This window comes from Helianthus annuus, chromosome 8 (genome assembly GCF_002127325.2).
Source record: "Helianthus annuus cultivar XRQ/B chromosome 8, HanXRQr2.0-SUNRISE, whole genome shotgun sequence".
NCBI lineage: Eukaryota > Viridiplantae > Streptophyta > Magnoliopsida > Asterales > Asteraceae > Helianthus > Helianthus annuus.
The window spans coordinates 2,242,636-2,256,834 of NC_035440.2; the positions used below are offsets into that span (position 1 = coordinate 2,242,636).

The 14,199-nt window shown below is 39.2% G+C and overlaps 1 protein-coding gene across 13 annotated transcripts; it reads left to right on the plus strand.

Moving 5' to 3' along the window:
• Positions 1-1,506: 1,506 nt before the first annotated feature.
• LOC110871593 lies at positions 1,507-13,821 on the plus strand. Of its 13 annotated transcripts, none has more exons than XM_022120286.2 (19): positions 1,508-1,679; positions 3,890-3,988; positions 4,457-5,336; positions 6,726-6,876; positions 7,112-7,207; positions 7,321-8,123; positions 8,217-8,402; positions 8,619-8,862; positions 8,935-9,102; positions 9,205-9,477; positions 9,555-9,803; positions 9,933-10,196; positions 10,317-10,424; positions 10,515-10,736; positions 10,913-11,274; positions 11,399-11,446; positions 11,592-11,772; positions 12,894-13,175; positions 13,298-13,821. In XM_022120286.2, the coding sequence occupies exons 5-15, from the start codon at positions 7,129-7,131 to the stop codon at positions 11,152-11,154; spliced, it is 2,838 nt and encodes a 945-aa protein (XP_021975978.1). In that variant the 5' UTR covers positions 1,508-1,679; positions 3,890-3,988; positions 4,457-5,336; positions 6,726-6,876; positions 7,112-7,128; the 3' UTR covers positions 11,155-11,274; positions 11,399-11,446; positions 11,592-11,772; positions 12,894-13,175; positions 13,298-13,821. The 13 variants fall into 13 exon arrangements, with proteins under 13 accessions (XP_035832216.1, XP_035832218.1, XP_035832219.1 ...); XM_022120288.2 differs by having other exon boundaries at positions 4,457-4,537; XM_035976323.1 differs by lacking the exon at positions 4,457-5,336 and having other exon boundaries at positions 1,507-1,679; positions 6,770-6,876.
• Positions 13,822-14,199: the final 378 nt, after the last annotated feature.

The following is a 14,199-nucleotide window of genomic DNA, read 5'->3' on the forward strand; positions in this document are numbered from 1 at the left end:
CACGTAGTGGAATCTGAACCGAGTCATAATGTAACTTTTTGTTTCATTAGCTTCTACTACTATACGAAAGATACTTTGAAGGTCGAACTATACCTTCAAGTAATTTTAACAGACGCTATAGTAGTCTAGTTAAAACCCCTAATTACATGTTTAGTTTTTAAATACTCTACTTTCTCTCTATAAACCACGCGTTCCGAGGTGTGAAGTGGGAGAGAGGGGATGTTGACCCCAGGTACTACACTTAGATTTATTAGATTTGTTGCTAAAATATCACAAAATATTTCTAGATCTCAATAGGGAAGTGCTGATTTGCAGGTGAGGAATTAGCATAGTTCGTCTTGGACCAGATTTCGACTATCGGAATTGAACCGATGACCATCGCATTACAAAATGGTATAACAACATGATTTGTCATATTGAATAATGAAATTATATTTATCAGCCCACCAAAGGCATTGAGTTTCATGTACACTTGTCACTTGATATACATCACAAATGGTTTCAAGAAAAACTATATTGGCATATGATTTAAAGAGACCCTTCTCAACAAACTCAAGGAAAAGAATACAAGAGTCAAGAAATGCAACTTTGGGCTACATTTTGCATTGATACTGAGGTCAACTAATGGATGCACTCTTGAACGCTGATTAATGTGTAATTGACATGTGTCTTATGTATTAAGGAAAATGACTAACTCAAGATGATCAAAGAGAAAATCAAGTCCATCACATTAATCAGTCAAAACCGTTTGAGTGATTGTCTCCCACATTATAGCTTTGCATATATTTGTAATTAAATGTATTTCTTAGAATTAGCTTTCTCTTCTTGTATTTACATGTCTTATTGTAATACACAAAGTATGGTTGATCAATTTCTTATATGTTATCATATAAGAAATTGATCAACCATGTCTAATGGTGATGTAGGTCAAAGGTTTTATTTTTTATTTTAGGAGAAGATGGATGGAAAATGGATTGTATGTGACAGAGGGTGGTGGAGAGGAGTAATATTGTGATTGTAAGACATATTACTTGAATATAGAAAGAAGAAAAGGAGATTTTGAAATCTATAGAAAAAGAGAAGGGTCGGGATGTTGAAGTGGAAATGTAGGAGAAGTCATTGCTAATGGTAGACTTGTTTAGGAGTGTTGGCTAAAGAAATGATGGTTGCAGGATCAAGAGCTTCTCGGTGGAGATAAGTGCTCTGATACCATATGATATCAAAGCACTTATCTTCACCGAGCTCGAACTTCATAAAAACATGACAAACCTAGCCAGGCTCGGTCCGGCTCATTTGCACCCATATTCATTTGTACAATCTGCCATAACCCTAAAATATGGGTGCACAAAAAGATCTAAATTCAAATTATCCGAAATTTGTATATATTCGAAAATTCGGATACCAAATTTGTAAATTTGGGATACTAAATAATGTTATTTTTTAATGATACTAAAATTGTTAGTTTTTCATTATTTTATATTTAAAATATAAATACCCATGTTTCCTCCCTTATAAACCCTAGATCTGATTCCTCACACGACGCCGCCTCCTCTCCAACTTCGATCTGAATCTTCACTTCACTACTCCAAATCTTATCGATCTAATCTCCAAGACACAAAGAGATCATCGGTCTAGTCTTGAATCGTTTACAGTTCGTGAATTTTGGTCCATAGAATCAGGTATGACGGCTGCCTTTTTTACTCTTGTTTACAGGTTATGTTCCGAATCCGAATCAGGGGCTCCATAGAATCTAGTTATAAATATAAAATATTCCCTTGAAAACGATAGTTATTAACTTTAATATTTATATTTTACATAAATATACAACTCGCATAATTTTCCAAACAAGTCTGGCTAGTTGAGTGAACGTAATACTTCGCCACTTGGCCTTCATAGTTCGGTTTTATAGGTCAAAAAGTAAGTCAAACTGCTATCAACGTTTTTTTTTTATCATAGAAAACCAAAACCGCACCGAACCGCTGAAATCTGAAACCCAATCAAACCGTTGGTAACGGTTTAATCTGTGTTTGGTTTCACTGTTTAGAACTTAGGGTGAGCGGGGCACTTCTCGGGGAGGGGAGCGGGGAGTGAAGTCCCCGAGCGGGAACACCGCCGTCATCAAATCGGCGAGGCTAAGCGGTGAGTGGGAGCGGGGTGTACTCACCGATTGAGAGAGAGGAGAGAGAGAGAGGGGGTGATTGGTTGTTAATGTGGGTTCACCATTTTTCCACCAATCATATTTTTTTCTTCTTTTTTTATAAAAAAAAATAATTGTGTGAGTGGAGTGATGCCAACGTTTGAGTGCAAAATGAGACTTAAGAGGGGAGTTGACGTGACGAGTGCTGATTGGGTGTGTGTAAGAGAGGTCACTCCCCTAAGACTATCCACTATCATGATTTATTTTTGCAACCGGTTGCCACCTGTATATAAGACAAATAACTTTTTAATTTTTAAAATGTAAAAATATGGAATAGTTACTCAACCAGGTCGTTGCTGCAATCGTTGGTTGCAATCTACAAGTGATTATTATAGTAGTTTTTCTTTTTATAATTAAACATTTTTTTTGTATAATAAACAATAGTTATTATCATATTTATATAATAAAATATTTGTTTAGGTTGGGTTGTGAATGAGAGTGATAAGTTGGATTGGATTGGATTGTGTAGGTGAAAGAGAGAGAAACTTATATTTTAGTAAAAAATTGGGTTGGGTTGGGTACCCTTATAATTATAACCAAAGAGGTGGACTTAAAATGGACGTTAGTACACATCAGTAATATTAGTTTAACATCTAACATCACTTTTGACCATGATAAAAAAAGATGGATCATGTAAAACGAATTATTTGACCATAAAGTTCTATTGCTATAACCTTAAAAAATGGATTAATCCTGCTTATTTTCTTGTTCATATTTCTATTTTGTTATACCTATTTGGTTTGGTGTTTTTATACCTAATTGGTTTTACTGTCCAAAATTAACAAAGTATACGATTTTAGGTTGTTAAGTTTAGTAAATTTGGTTTCCTTTGTATTTTCTTGATTCGAATTTGGTTTAATAATTTTGTTTTTTGTGGTACAATTTTTTTTTTTGAGTTTGGATAATTGGTTGAGGTCTTAGGTGAGAAAAAAGTGATGATACGTAAACGACAAATAGACTTTTTTTTCCCCACTCAGAAATGCCCAAAATGAGTGTAACAAGAGGGGTGTGATTTATTTATGTTAGTTCTATACATATTAACAAATGTAATGTAATTACTTTACCCAAAAAACAAATGTAATGTAATTGAATAAATATTTATAAAACTGTGCACGATATATGAACAACCCACTTAAAATCCTTATTCCATAAAATTTTAGTTAAAACCTTATGCAACCCAACCCAACACATCACCACGGTCTGTACAATGTTATTTCCATATACCTTGTTCTCTCTCTTAACAACACACACAAACCCTAAAATGGAACAAGATGAAGCAAAGTATGCGCCGCGGTCTCTTTCTATCTCAATCTCACGATAAATCGAAATACATTGTTTCATCTTGTTCTATTTTGTCAAACCACACCTACATCCTAATGCACCCCGCTGTTCAAAAGGTTTCCCCGTTGGGCATTGATGGTCCAACGTGGCATGGAACCACGCCTCTTACCGCAGTGATAACACACAGTCTAAAGGGTTGGGCATGTGTGCTTGATGGTCCAAGTAGGTATTAGTAAGTTGTAAATCAAGCTTAGACTACTTGTAAAAAATTAAAGAGTAGCTCCTCCCATAAGCTAAATTTGCAAATTAATATATAGTTAACTAACTAACTTGGCTTGAATAATTGAAAAACTATAAACCCTAATTGAAGTTGTTGTGTAACCTAAATTTCGTTGTTCATACTAATTTCAGTATGGAGATGCACTCTACAATGACATGGAGATGCGGATACAACTTTTTAAGGCACCAACATGTGGTACAAGTGGACTATACTACTTTCATAAAAGAAAGGTAAACACAAGTTAGTTTTTACTTTATAATGGTTATTATGATTTGGTTTACTTAAAATGAAAAACAAGTATAGGGGTAATTTATTCTAGTTCTTTCATTGTTTTTAGATGCTCCATGTTCATAAAACCGGACATAGAATTTCTAGGTCGGTTGAACGGTTCGAATCGAGTTCCGGGTGTGTTTGACATTTTACCTAATTTTTTTCTAGTTTTTAGATCTAGGAATTCAAGTTTCCTACACCTAATGTATTTTGAATCTGGCTAGACTTCTTAAAAGATAGGTTTAATACCCTGCACCTAATAGTATCCTGAATCCGCTGGCACAACACCAAAACAAACCTTTGTCTATTATTAAACATTCTATAATTTTGATCTTGCCAATAGTAGATAGTAGCTGCCACCACTAACCTTTGTATATTACAACAGACTGATTTAAGCTTAACAGGTGTAATTTTTCATTTGTTTGTAGGTTGCAGGATAGGGTAGATAGGAAAAGTTAAGAATTCCCGTTGCCACAGAATCTGTACAGCCGAACATTGATGTTGGATAAGTATATTTCAAATTGGGTCTCTTAACTCTTTAAGTATGAGCACAAATAACGACTTACCAACCCTATCCCCCAATAAAGGTATAGGTGTACAAAATCTGGCTTGGGCTAAAACCAGTTCGGGTTATAACCCGGCCCGAGTTTTTTCCTAATGGTCCAAAGCGGTTCATGTTAGAAACCCGGTTTTTGGGGAAAAGGTCCAACTCACTCAAACTGATTAAAGTCTGGTTAAAAACCGGTTTGGCCATTTAAAAGTAGTTTTTAGTTCGTTTTTCGGTTTGGATCCAAACCTTGGGTCAGATCAGTCCAGTCCATAGTTGTTAATAGCGAATAACATAGTTGTTAATAGCGAATAGCGACAAATAGTGACCGCTATATTATAAATAGCGATACACTAGAAAAAGAATTATGAAAATTTTTATATGTATATTACATCAAAATATCGTGGTATATATCCTGGTATATTATAAATAGCGATACACTAGAAAAAGATAGGTGTATTTTATAGTATTTACTAACAATATTTACGTGTTTGTAGTCAATCACTACTTGTGAGCTTATATGGCCATTCGACGATTCATTCCCCAACATGATTTTAGGACATGGGCAAGCTTATCCATCTTCTGATAGGATTTTAGATAATAACCCGATGCATGTTGATTACATAAAAATTTATGTAAATGGTGTAATGGAAAAATATAAAGGTTATCCTATCCTGCCACACACAATGAAATCTGAGGAAGTAATTGATATGGGTAGTACACAAGGAAAATTTATTCAATGGCCTAGAAAAGCTATAAAGGTATCTTCTTTACAAAAATGTAGCCGTATATTACTTTATTTATTGTTATATTAACAATATTTGTGTAATGATACAACTTTTAAACCCCGTTTCTTGTAAAAAATCAAATGCTTATTTTATCATATAAAAAGAAAATATGTGATGCAAAACATTATGGTGATAAAAGCACTAAAAAATATACTAAAAAACAAACTTTAACAACATTACTAACACTTCGATCATTTCATTAAAAGTCAAGTTTAGAAAAACAATCTCACAATATTAAGAATGAACTCTATTATTATAACTTGGAAACCAAATTACAATAACTCACTCATACATAACCTTTGACCCTTGGATATATATATATATATATATATATATATATATATATATATATATATATATATATATATATATATATATATATATATATATATATATATATATATATATATATATATAGGGAGCCGCTAGAATGAGAACCACCTCGAGTTGTAAGAACCGCGAGAACTACACCCCACGGAGCGCCGTTCGCCGCGATTTTTTTTTTACAAGTAGATGTGTGCATTATAAACACGGCCGTAAAAAATCACGGCGAACGGCGCTCCGTGGGGTGTACTTTTTTACACCTCAAGTTTGGTGAAAAAAAAAGAAAAAAGAAAAAAAATTAAAAAACACCAAACTTGAGGTGTAAAAAAGTACACCCCACGGAGCGCCGTTCGCCGTGATTTTTTACGGCCGTGTTTATAATGCACACATCTACTTGTAAAAAAAATCGCGGCGAACGGCGCTCCGTGGGGTGTAGTTCTCGCGGTTCTTACAACTCGGGGTGGTTCTCATTCTAGCAGCCCCCTATATATATATATATATATATATATATATATATATATATATAGAAAAAGTATATCGTACATTACGGCTTAACGTACTTCACGTACAACAACGTGCATGATTTGTTCTATAACATGCGTTATTAATGTTTTCAATATGCGTGATTATTGTGTTTCAACATGCGTAATTTTGGATTTTTGAATTATAACGTGCGTGATTTTAAAATGAACGTGCATAATTACCTGTCGTACGTGATGTACGTTAAGCCGTAATGTACGTTAACCTTCCTAAAATGAGAACCACCTCTAGTTGTAAGAACCATGGGAACCAGTTTTTAGCCCTTAGATCAACATGATGGATGGATGAGATTAAATGAATATAAAAATATTTTCCAACTCTTTTTGTCTTTTATGATTTTGATTTTTTTATTCACAAAAGGGTATTTATGGAAACTAATTTTAATGCCAGTAGTCATATCCTGCACATTTCAGCATGCATGTCTAATCAAATATTAAAAACTTTCAATTCTCTATGTTTACTTCTTGCCTTCTTCCAATCTTCGTCATAAACAATCAGAAAAACATCAAACCCTAGAGAAACTATTTGCTCTCCTCTCTTAGGCGACGAAGAAACACCCAAAAATTCGTTCGGCGATTCCGATTTCGGCGTCCACATTTGAAACGGCGAGGACTCCTAGGTTCAAATCCAGGAGAAAAAACGTTAACAGGTTGGTGTCTCTCCTTTTCCTTTTAATAGTGAGAATTCTGTAATAGGGTTTTTTGAATGATTCTTTTGGATATTTTTATTGGGAACGAATGTGGGTTGTTTCAAGTTATGTAGCGGATGTTTGGGTGGCGAGGGGTCGGTGTTGGGGTCCTTTATTGAATGGGGTTTGGGGTTTGATCCTCCGGGGGGGTTTTGTATATTTTGGCGATGATTCAGTATTTTATTATATATCGTAGGTGTTTACAAGGAAAAAATGGTTGCACATACCAGAAGCTTGAGCCGGGGGAAGGGGAAGACAAATTTAGAACCAGATGTTATATGCGTTAGTTCCGGTGAGAAAAGATAGTTTTCTTTCGTTACGTAATTAACAGCTGGATTTTTTACACCACGTGTAAAATGAAAACCTAAATGTACATAAAATGTTTTTCCTCCCGCGTACATGTAGGCACGAGGTCCCGGCGTCAGCGCAATAGTCATGTCGCTTGTGTGCTCTTTGACTCGACCGAAGAAGATGTCACGCCCCCACGGGCGAACATCAAACGGCAGATAACGAAGCGGAAGCAAACGGACTATTGTGGCTCCCCGACGAAAAAGAGGAAGAAACACAGACAACCAGCACAACAGATTCCAGCGTTGAATACACGATCTTCCCCGAAGCAATTATTCAGTGCCATGATGGTTTTAAGTGATCGTCAGAAAGAGTCTATTAAGGCAATGGGTTTCGGGGGCTTGTTAGGTCTGAGTGTCAATGGGATTCCTGAGAAGTTAGCCTTCCATGTGGTGGATAGTTTTGATGCGAAGTCGCTGACGTTAAACATAGGTAACGCCAGCCTGGTGGTTGACGCGGGGTTGATTAGCAAATTGTTAGGGATACGAAACACAGGTTTGAGGTTTGCTGATGTCGAGGTAGCCAAGACGCTTCCTCCATCGTTGAAGGCGTGGCGGGCACGCTTCCCACCAACAACTTACATAGCCCCTTCACTGATTTCGGCCGAAATACAGAAGGACACGTATTCGGACATGGCGTTTTTTCGTACCGATTTTGCCTTGCTTTTCCTCACTGCGATGGGCAGTTCACAGCAGAACGGTTATGTCAAAGACAAGATTTTGAAGCGTTTGACAGCGGAAACAAGATACGAAGATTACAATTGGTGTGAATTCATTATCGAGTGTTTGAGGAAGTGTAAGAAAAAATGGAGGCCATCGGACCCCAAGTGTTGCTGGGTTGGGCCGTTGACGGTCCTGACGGTGAGCATGTGTTTGGTCGTTATGTTTTAATTTGATTTCTTTTTATTAAAAGTTTACGTTTATATGTTATTGTGTTTTTATCTTTTCCTACAGTTGTTGTATGTAGACTGCACGCAGCAGCCAGCGTGCAACACCGGCGTTGGGGTCCGCGCACTTCATTACTGGACAAAAGATCTTTTGACGCGTCGTCAGGACTACGAGATAGCGAACGGAGGGTTCGGGCGTGGACGGGTGAAACCTCTAAGTGAGGCCCCAGCTGAAAACGGTGGAGCTGAACAGGTATGACCATATTTAAATTTTTGGTATCCCCTTTTTCCCGTATTTCCTTATAATTGGTTTATTGTTGGTCCAGCCTTAAAACAAATTTACGTAGACCGTTAAAAGCATAGCGTTTTCAACGATAAACCTGTAGGAACCACAAAACACTTTTTTCGTAAAAAATGGAAGTTCTACGTGAATTGTAAAAACCCTAACGATGACGGTATGGGCGGGCAGGCGAGCATTGTGGATGAATGGTTACAAGAGTTAGCTGCTTTAAGGTCCAAAATAGAGAAGACCTTAAGCGATCGGTTGAACCTGGATCCGGACAACGAGGATCATAGGAGGTTGAAGCGGAAATACCTCGAAGTGTTAGACGTGTTGCCATGTCTGCCGGATGAGGGATTAGAGACCTTCGAGGAAGGCGACATGCTGAATAGAACAGCCGGGGGTTCTTCCAGCCCTCCGTCCGCCCTAGCAGGTAATTGAATTGTTTTTTTATTTTTTTTTTGGCTACGCTAGGTGCATTTTTTTTACCACGTTTTTTATGCAGAGGGGGTTGAGCAAGCGGCGCAAGACGACACAAATGTTGCTTCTGATTCTGCCGACGAACACGAAGAGTGTAATTTAAATGTGTTGATAGCAGGTATCGCCAAAACCGCAGTGGAGGGGGACGGCGCGAGCCTGAGAGATGTAAGCATAGTCTGTGACACCTTTCCAGGTAATAAAAGAAGGAAATGAGTAAACAAAACGCCCCCTCGAATTTTTTTCCATTGGAATTGTTGTCTTTGTGAAAAAAAGTGTTTATGTATTTTCATATTAGGGACGCGTGGCGCTGCGGGGGGAGACGATGCCGACGATGGCGCCGATGAACCAGATATGGGCAATGTTGGGGCTGTTACCGCATGTAGTGGCGGTGCTGGGTACAAGCAGGCTGAAAGTTTGGAGGGGGTGAATCACGGGGAAGACCAGTTGGCGGTTGACAGCCAGGGTACAGTGAGCTTGGGGGAAAACAGTCAAGTCGATGCTAGCGTGCCGGTCGAAACGAGAGTGGGGCGCTCGGACGTTGAGAGCCCGGCGAATGTTGGCAAGTCAGGTAACGAAAAAAGGCCCCATGAATGGAAGAAATGGACCTGTTGGGTAACTACTTCCTTTGTTTACTTTTTTTTTCAGACTCGGGTGACGTTACGGGCGGTCCTGAAGCCACGCCCGATGATGGGAACAAAGAAACGGGCGCAACCGTCGACGACGGTGTTGAAAATGCACAGGCGGATGTTGATGGGAGCCCACCTGCCGCCGACGTTTTGCAGCAGCAGGCTGCCTCATTGCTTCGGCCCCTGGCTGTATGCGGGCTGTTTGCTCCGTCGGTTCGATCACCCAGGCTCGCAGCCGAAATTGAAAATGTTTCAGAACCTGGAACAGGTATGTGACCAGAAAAAATAAATGGGATTCAACTTGTTTATAACATTTTTGTACTTTTTTAATTTTTATTCTTTTTTCAAGCTAGTAAAAAATGCTCTGATGCATGAGTTTTTTGTGCTTCTAACCAAGGGGTGGCCGCTGAACGGACTGATGGCGTGACAACGGAAGGGGTGCAAGTGAGCGTTAAGACTGGCGGAGGTGAGACGGTTGTTAATCGCAGTTCGACGATGGAACTGGGGATTGGGTCTGTTGGGCGGGGGCGAGGCTGGACCAAGTCATCAATTGCCGCGAGGCTTCTTATCGGGCCCCCGTCTGTCAGCGCAGGCTGTTCCTCGGGCTTGCGTGCAGCAGACTACGTGCCCGGGGTATCTTGCGAGGGGGAACAGCCTGTGGGTACGCACAGTGGAGTGTATCTAAAAAAATACCAATTCACGTTTCTTATTTGGGTTTAATGTCTAAACACGGTAAAAATGTGGGCCTTCATGTGTTAACTATTTATTATCGCTCCCGTAGGTGTTGACGGTGGCAGAAGCCGGGTGGGGGGCAGTAGCCATCCGAGTTTTAGCTTGGGGATCTCGCAGGAAGTAGCGTGTGGCGCGGGAGCAGGCGAAAAATCACCTGGTACGTTCCGTGGGGTGCTATTATGTTTCTTATTTTCGTTTTGGTCCTTTCTTTTTAATTTTTTTTAACCTGTGCCAAACCACCCACCAGTAGCAGGTGTCCAGACTGACTTCGGACCCGGGCCTTCGGATGATCTGGACGTGTCGGCCACCATATCTAGCCCTGTCAGAAGCCCTCTAAGCTTCAAGTCATGGGTGCGCGAAGGTGAGGCCCCTACGAAGGTTGATGTTGCGTCGGGTAGCCAACCTAGTTTCAGTCTGGGGATATCGCAGAGTGTGCCTTGTGAGCGGCAGCCAAACGGGAAAAACTCGAGTACGTGCGCCGTGACTGTATAAAAAACAAATCACTTTCTTATCACCTTTGTTTAATATTTTTTATTTATTTTTTTTTCATTTTCCTTGCGCTACGTAGGGAATGGTTTGTTTTTTATGTATCTTAATTTTTTGTCTCTCGTTCTGTTTTCTTCCTGTGTAATCCCCACCACCCAGCAGGTAATGAGGCCGGACCGGGTTCCGTACGTAGTGGTGGTGCGGGCGGCACCGACGGTGCAAGAAGACGTTTAGGAGCTGATATCTGCGGCTGGGTCCCTATTGCAACCCGGGGCCCGTTCGACATGGCAGAGGGCAGTAAGCGCACGGGGACTGGGGGGGCACCCGAAGCAAACGGAGCCTATTCAAGCAAGACCAATCAGAGCGTTTCACGAGAAGCCGCGCTTGCGTTCCAACCCTGATGATGTCGAGATAGACCCAAAACAAAGCACGACGTTGGAACTTTCGGCATGGCGGTTGCTTTTCCGTAAGCGGACAAAGAATGGACTGTTGAAGCAAGCACTATTTGAAATGACCGAGAGGTAAAAAAGATAAACAACCACGATTTATTATGCCGCGCTCGTGTCGCCATTTTTACACCAAGTCTAAAAATGATTTTTATGTTTTCGGATAAGCGGGTTTTTTTATGTGTTTTTTTTTTCGCAGTGATCCATCCATACAGGTCAACCCGGACGATGCATGCGTTAACTTTCCGTAAGTTACCCAATCGAAAATAAATTTATGAAGAACCCTATCGGTCGGATATTTGTTAGGAAACATACCTGATATGAAAACTTCTGGAAATTCCCCGTTTTAAATTTGTAAACTTTTTTTTTTCCTTCTTGTTCATGCCCCGTAGATATGTGATGTTTGAAGACATGTTTGGGGCACGGGTGGAAACTATAGCCCTTCAATCCCTGGAGATTGGAAGCAATGTAGCCGGGTCAGTAGTCGATGCATGGGCGCACGTCCTCAACGGTGACCCAAAATTTTCAATCCCCGGGATGCCTAGACGCTTGTTTTGCGTCCACACAGCCGTGGTAAGATGTTAAGCGTACACCTTTTTTCCCACATAAAACGTACAATCCTTGTTGAGATGACCTTTTTACAAATTTTCGCAGAACACAAGTAGACCTTTTTTACGTAAACCGTAAGAGGAAAAAAAAATTATGCCGTAAAAAAAAATTATGCCCGTAAAAAAATTATGTGCATAAGTTGTAAAAAGTAACTTTTTTATGTGCATAACTTGTAAAAAGTAAAAAAGGGTTCCGTAAAAAGGTATAGATTGTAAAAAAAAAACTTTTTATGTGCATAACTTGTAAAAACTAAAAAAGGGGACCGTAAAAAAGTAAAGATTGTAATTTGCGAACATAACAAAAAACTTTTACGTAAGCGGTAAAACGTAAACCTTAAAAAATGTTTTCCGTATAAAGTTTGGCATAAACAAGTTAAACGGGTGAAACATAAATTTAGTGTAAACCGCAAAAAAGTTTTCTTAAAGGTAAAACAACAACTGTAAAAAGTAAACGTACGCAATTAGCAAAAAAGAATAAAAAATAAAAAAAGTACAAAAGTAAAACAGCCCGCATACAGCTAGGGGCCGAAGCATGGTGGCATAAAATTATGCCTGAACCGTAAAAACTTGTGCCTGAACCGCAAAAAGTTCCCCGTAAAAATTACGTTTTCATTAAACCGTAGTTTCGCGAAAAACTAAAAAGGTTTTTTCTGTAAAAAGTAAAACGTAACCCATAAAACGGTTAACGTAAAAATTTGCCTAAACCGTCAAAAAAATATTACGCTAACCTTATACGTAAAACGGTTTCCGTTAAAAGGTAATCTAAAAAAAGGTCTCCGTAAATTTTTTACGTAAAAAGGTTTCTGCGAACTTTTTTTACCTGTAAAGTTCTTGCGTAAAAAAGGTTTCCGTAAAATTTAACGCTAAGCATAAAACCGCTTAAAATGTGCGTAATATGTAAAAAGTAAAAGGGTTTTCCGTAAAAAAAAGAAAACTTTGTAATTTGCGCAACAATACAAAAAGTTTTACGTAAACGGTAAAACGAAAACCTTAATATGTTTTGCGTATTCCTTATGCCGTAAAAAAAAATAATAAAACGTAAAAAAAAATTATGCCGTAAAAAAAAATAAATAAAAAATTATGCAGGTTGACTGGATGTTAAGCTTGGAGACAGACCCTGATGGGGGTCGCGTGTCTGCGTTTGAATGTGGGCTCAAGAGTAGCCTGGCCGGGCGACATCACCTGCTGGACCTGCGAGCGTTCGACATGGTCTTTGTGACAATGCTAGAGGGAGACCACTACTACCTTGTAGTTTTTGATTTGGAGGCCGAGTGCATACACCTCGTTGACCACTTGGGCGACAGGGGGTCTGGGGCATTGTTAAGGGATGACGACAGCTATATCATGAAGTCAACACCGTTTAAAGTGGTATGTGTTGCATGTTTTTTTTCCTAGTACTGATATTGTATTTTTGTCCTTTCTGGTATAATTAAAGCTCAGGTCGTGTTACGTCTGACTTTTTTCCCCTTGCCCGCATCGATTACTTGAAGTTGGTGAATCATCCCAAAGCGACAGCAATGCAAGCGAGTCTCATTATGCGCGAGGACCTTCCATGGTCTACAACCCGCAGAATTGTAGCGCCGTTTGTTGAGTCCGGCATATTCGCAATGCGCCATATGGAACAGTTTGTGGGTTCCAGGCGAAGTTTCTTCTGTGGGTTTAGTGTCCACGGGGCGCGGAAAAAAGTCCAGTGCAATTACTTACGCAAAAGGTATGCTGCGGAGATAATGTTGTCCCCCGTGAACAAATATGGCGACGTCATTCGACACCGGTTGCAGTTTGTGTAGTCATTGTTCTGACATGTTAGCCAGTCACTTTTTTTTTTTGAATGGGGGTATTATGGGTTGGGCGTCTTTTGGGGTGGTTTTTAGCAAGCTTAGACAATGACTTTTTTGTTTTGGGACGATTGACAGATGTGTTTCTGTGGGTCACTAGGACAACCGCATGTTGGTTGACTAAAAACACCCAGTAGGGGGTGGTTTTAAAAAAAAAATTCCCTTTCCTTTTTTGTTTCTTTCTTGGTTAATCGAAACTTTACGTAACCCGAAATAATTTTCTTGCTTAGAAGGTAAAAAACGTAAACTCCAAAAGGTATGCGTAAAACGTTAAAACGAGCATGTAAATTCGGGGAATAACGTAAACAGTTATACGTACAAAAGGGCTAATCGTATATTTTTTTACATGAACAGTTACGTAAACCGTACAATAGTTTTAAAAGGTTCATGTAAAGCCTGTTACATAAACAGGTGCGTACCCCGTAAAAACAGTTACTTCCCGTAAAACTTTTTTCGCGAAAATTTTTATGTAAAAATTTAAAAAATGCAAAGTTACATAACCCGTAAAAAGTTTTTGCGTAAAAAAAAAAGGACGAACATCGCCCAAAAATGCCCGT

Excerpts from the sequence above, each read along its gene's own strand:
- LOC110871593 (XM_035976323.1), top strand. The coding sequence starts at position 3,891 with ATGGAGATGCACTCTACAATGACATGGAGATGCGGATACAACTTTTTA. Across the intron at positions 8,403-8,618 it reads AAAACGGTGGAGCTGAACAG|GCGAGCATTGTGGATGAATG; the intron begins GTATGACCATAT and ends ATGGGCGGGCAG. Across the intron at positions 9,478-9,554 it reads GGCGAATGTTGGCAAGTCAG|ACTCGGGTGACGTTACGGGC; the intron begins GTAACGAAAAAA and ends TTTTTTTTTCAG.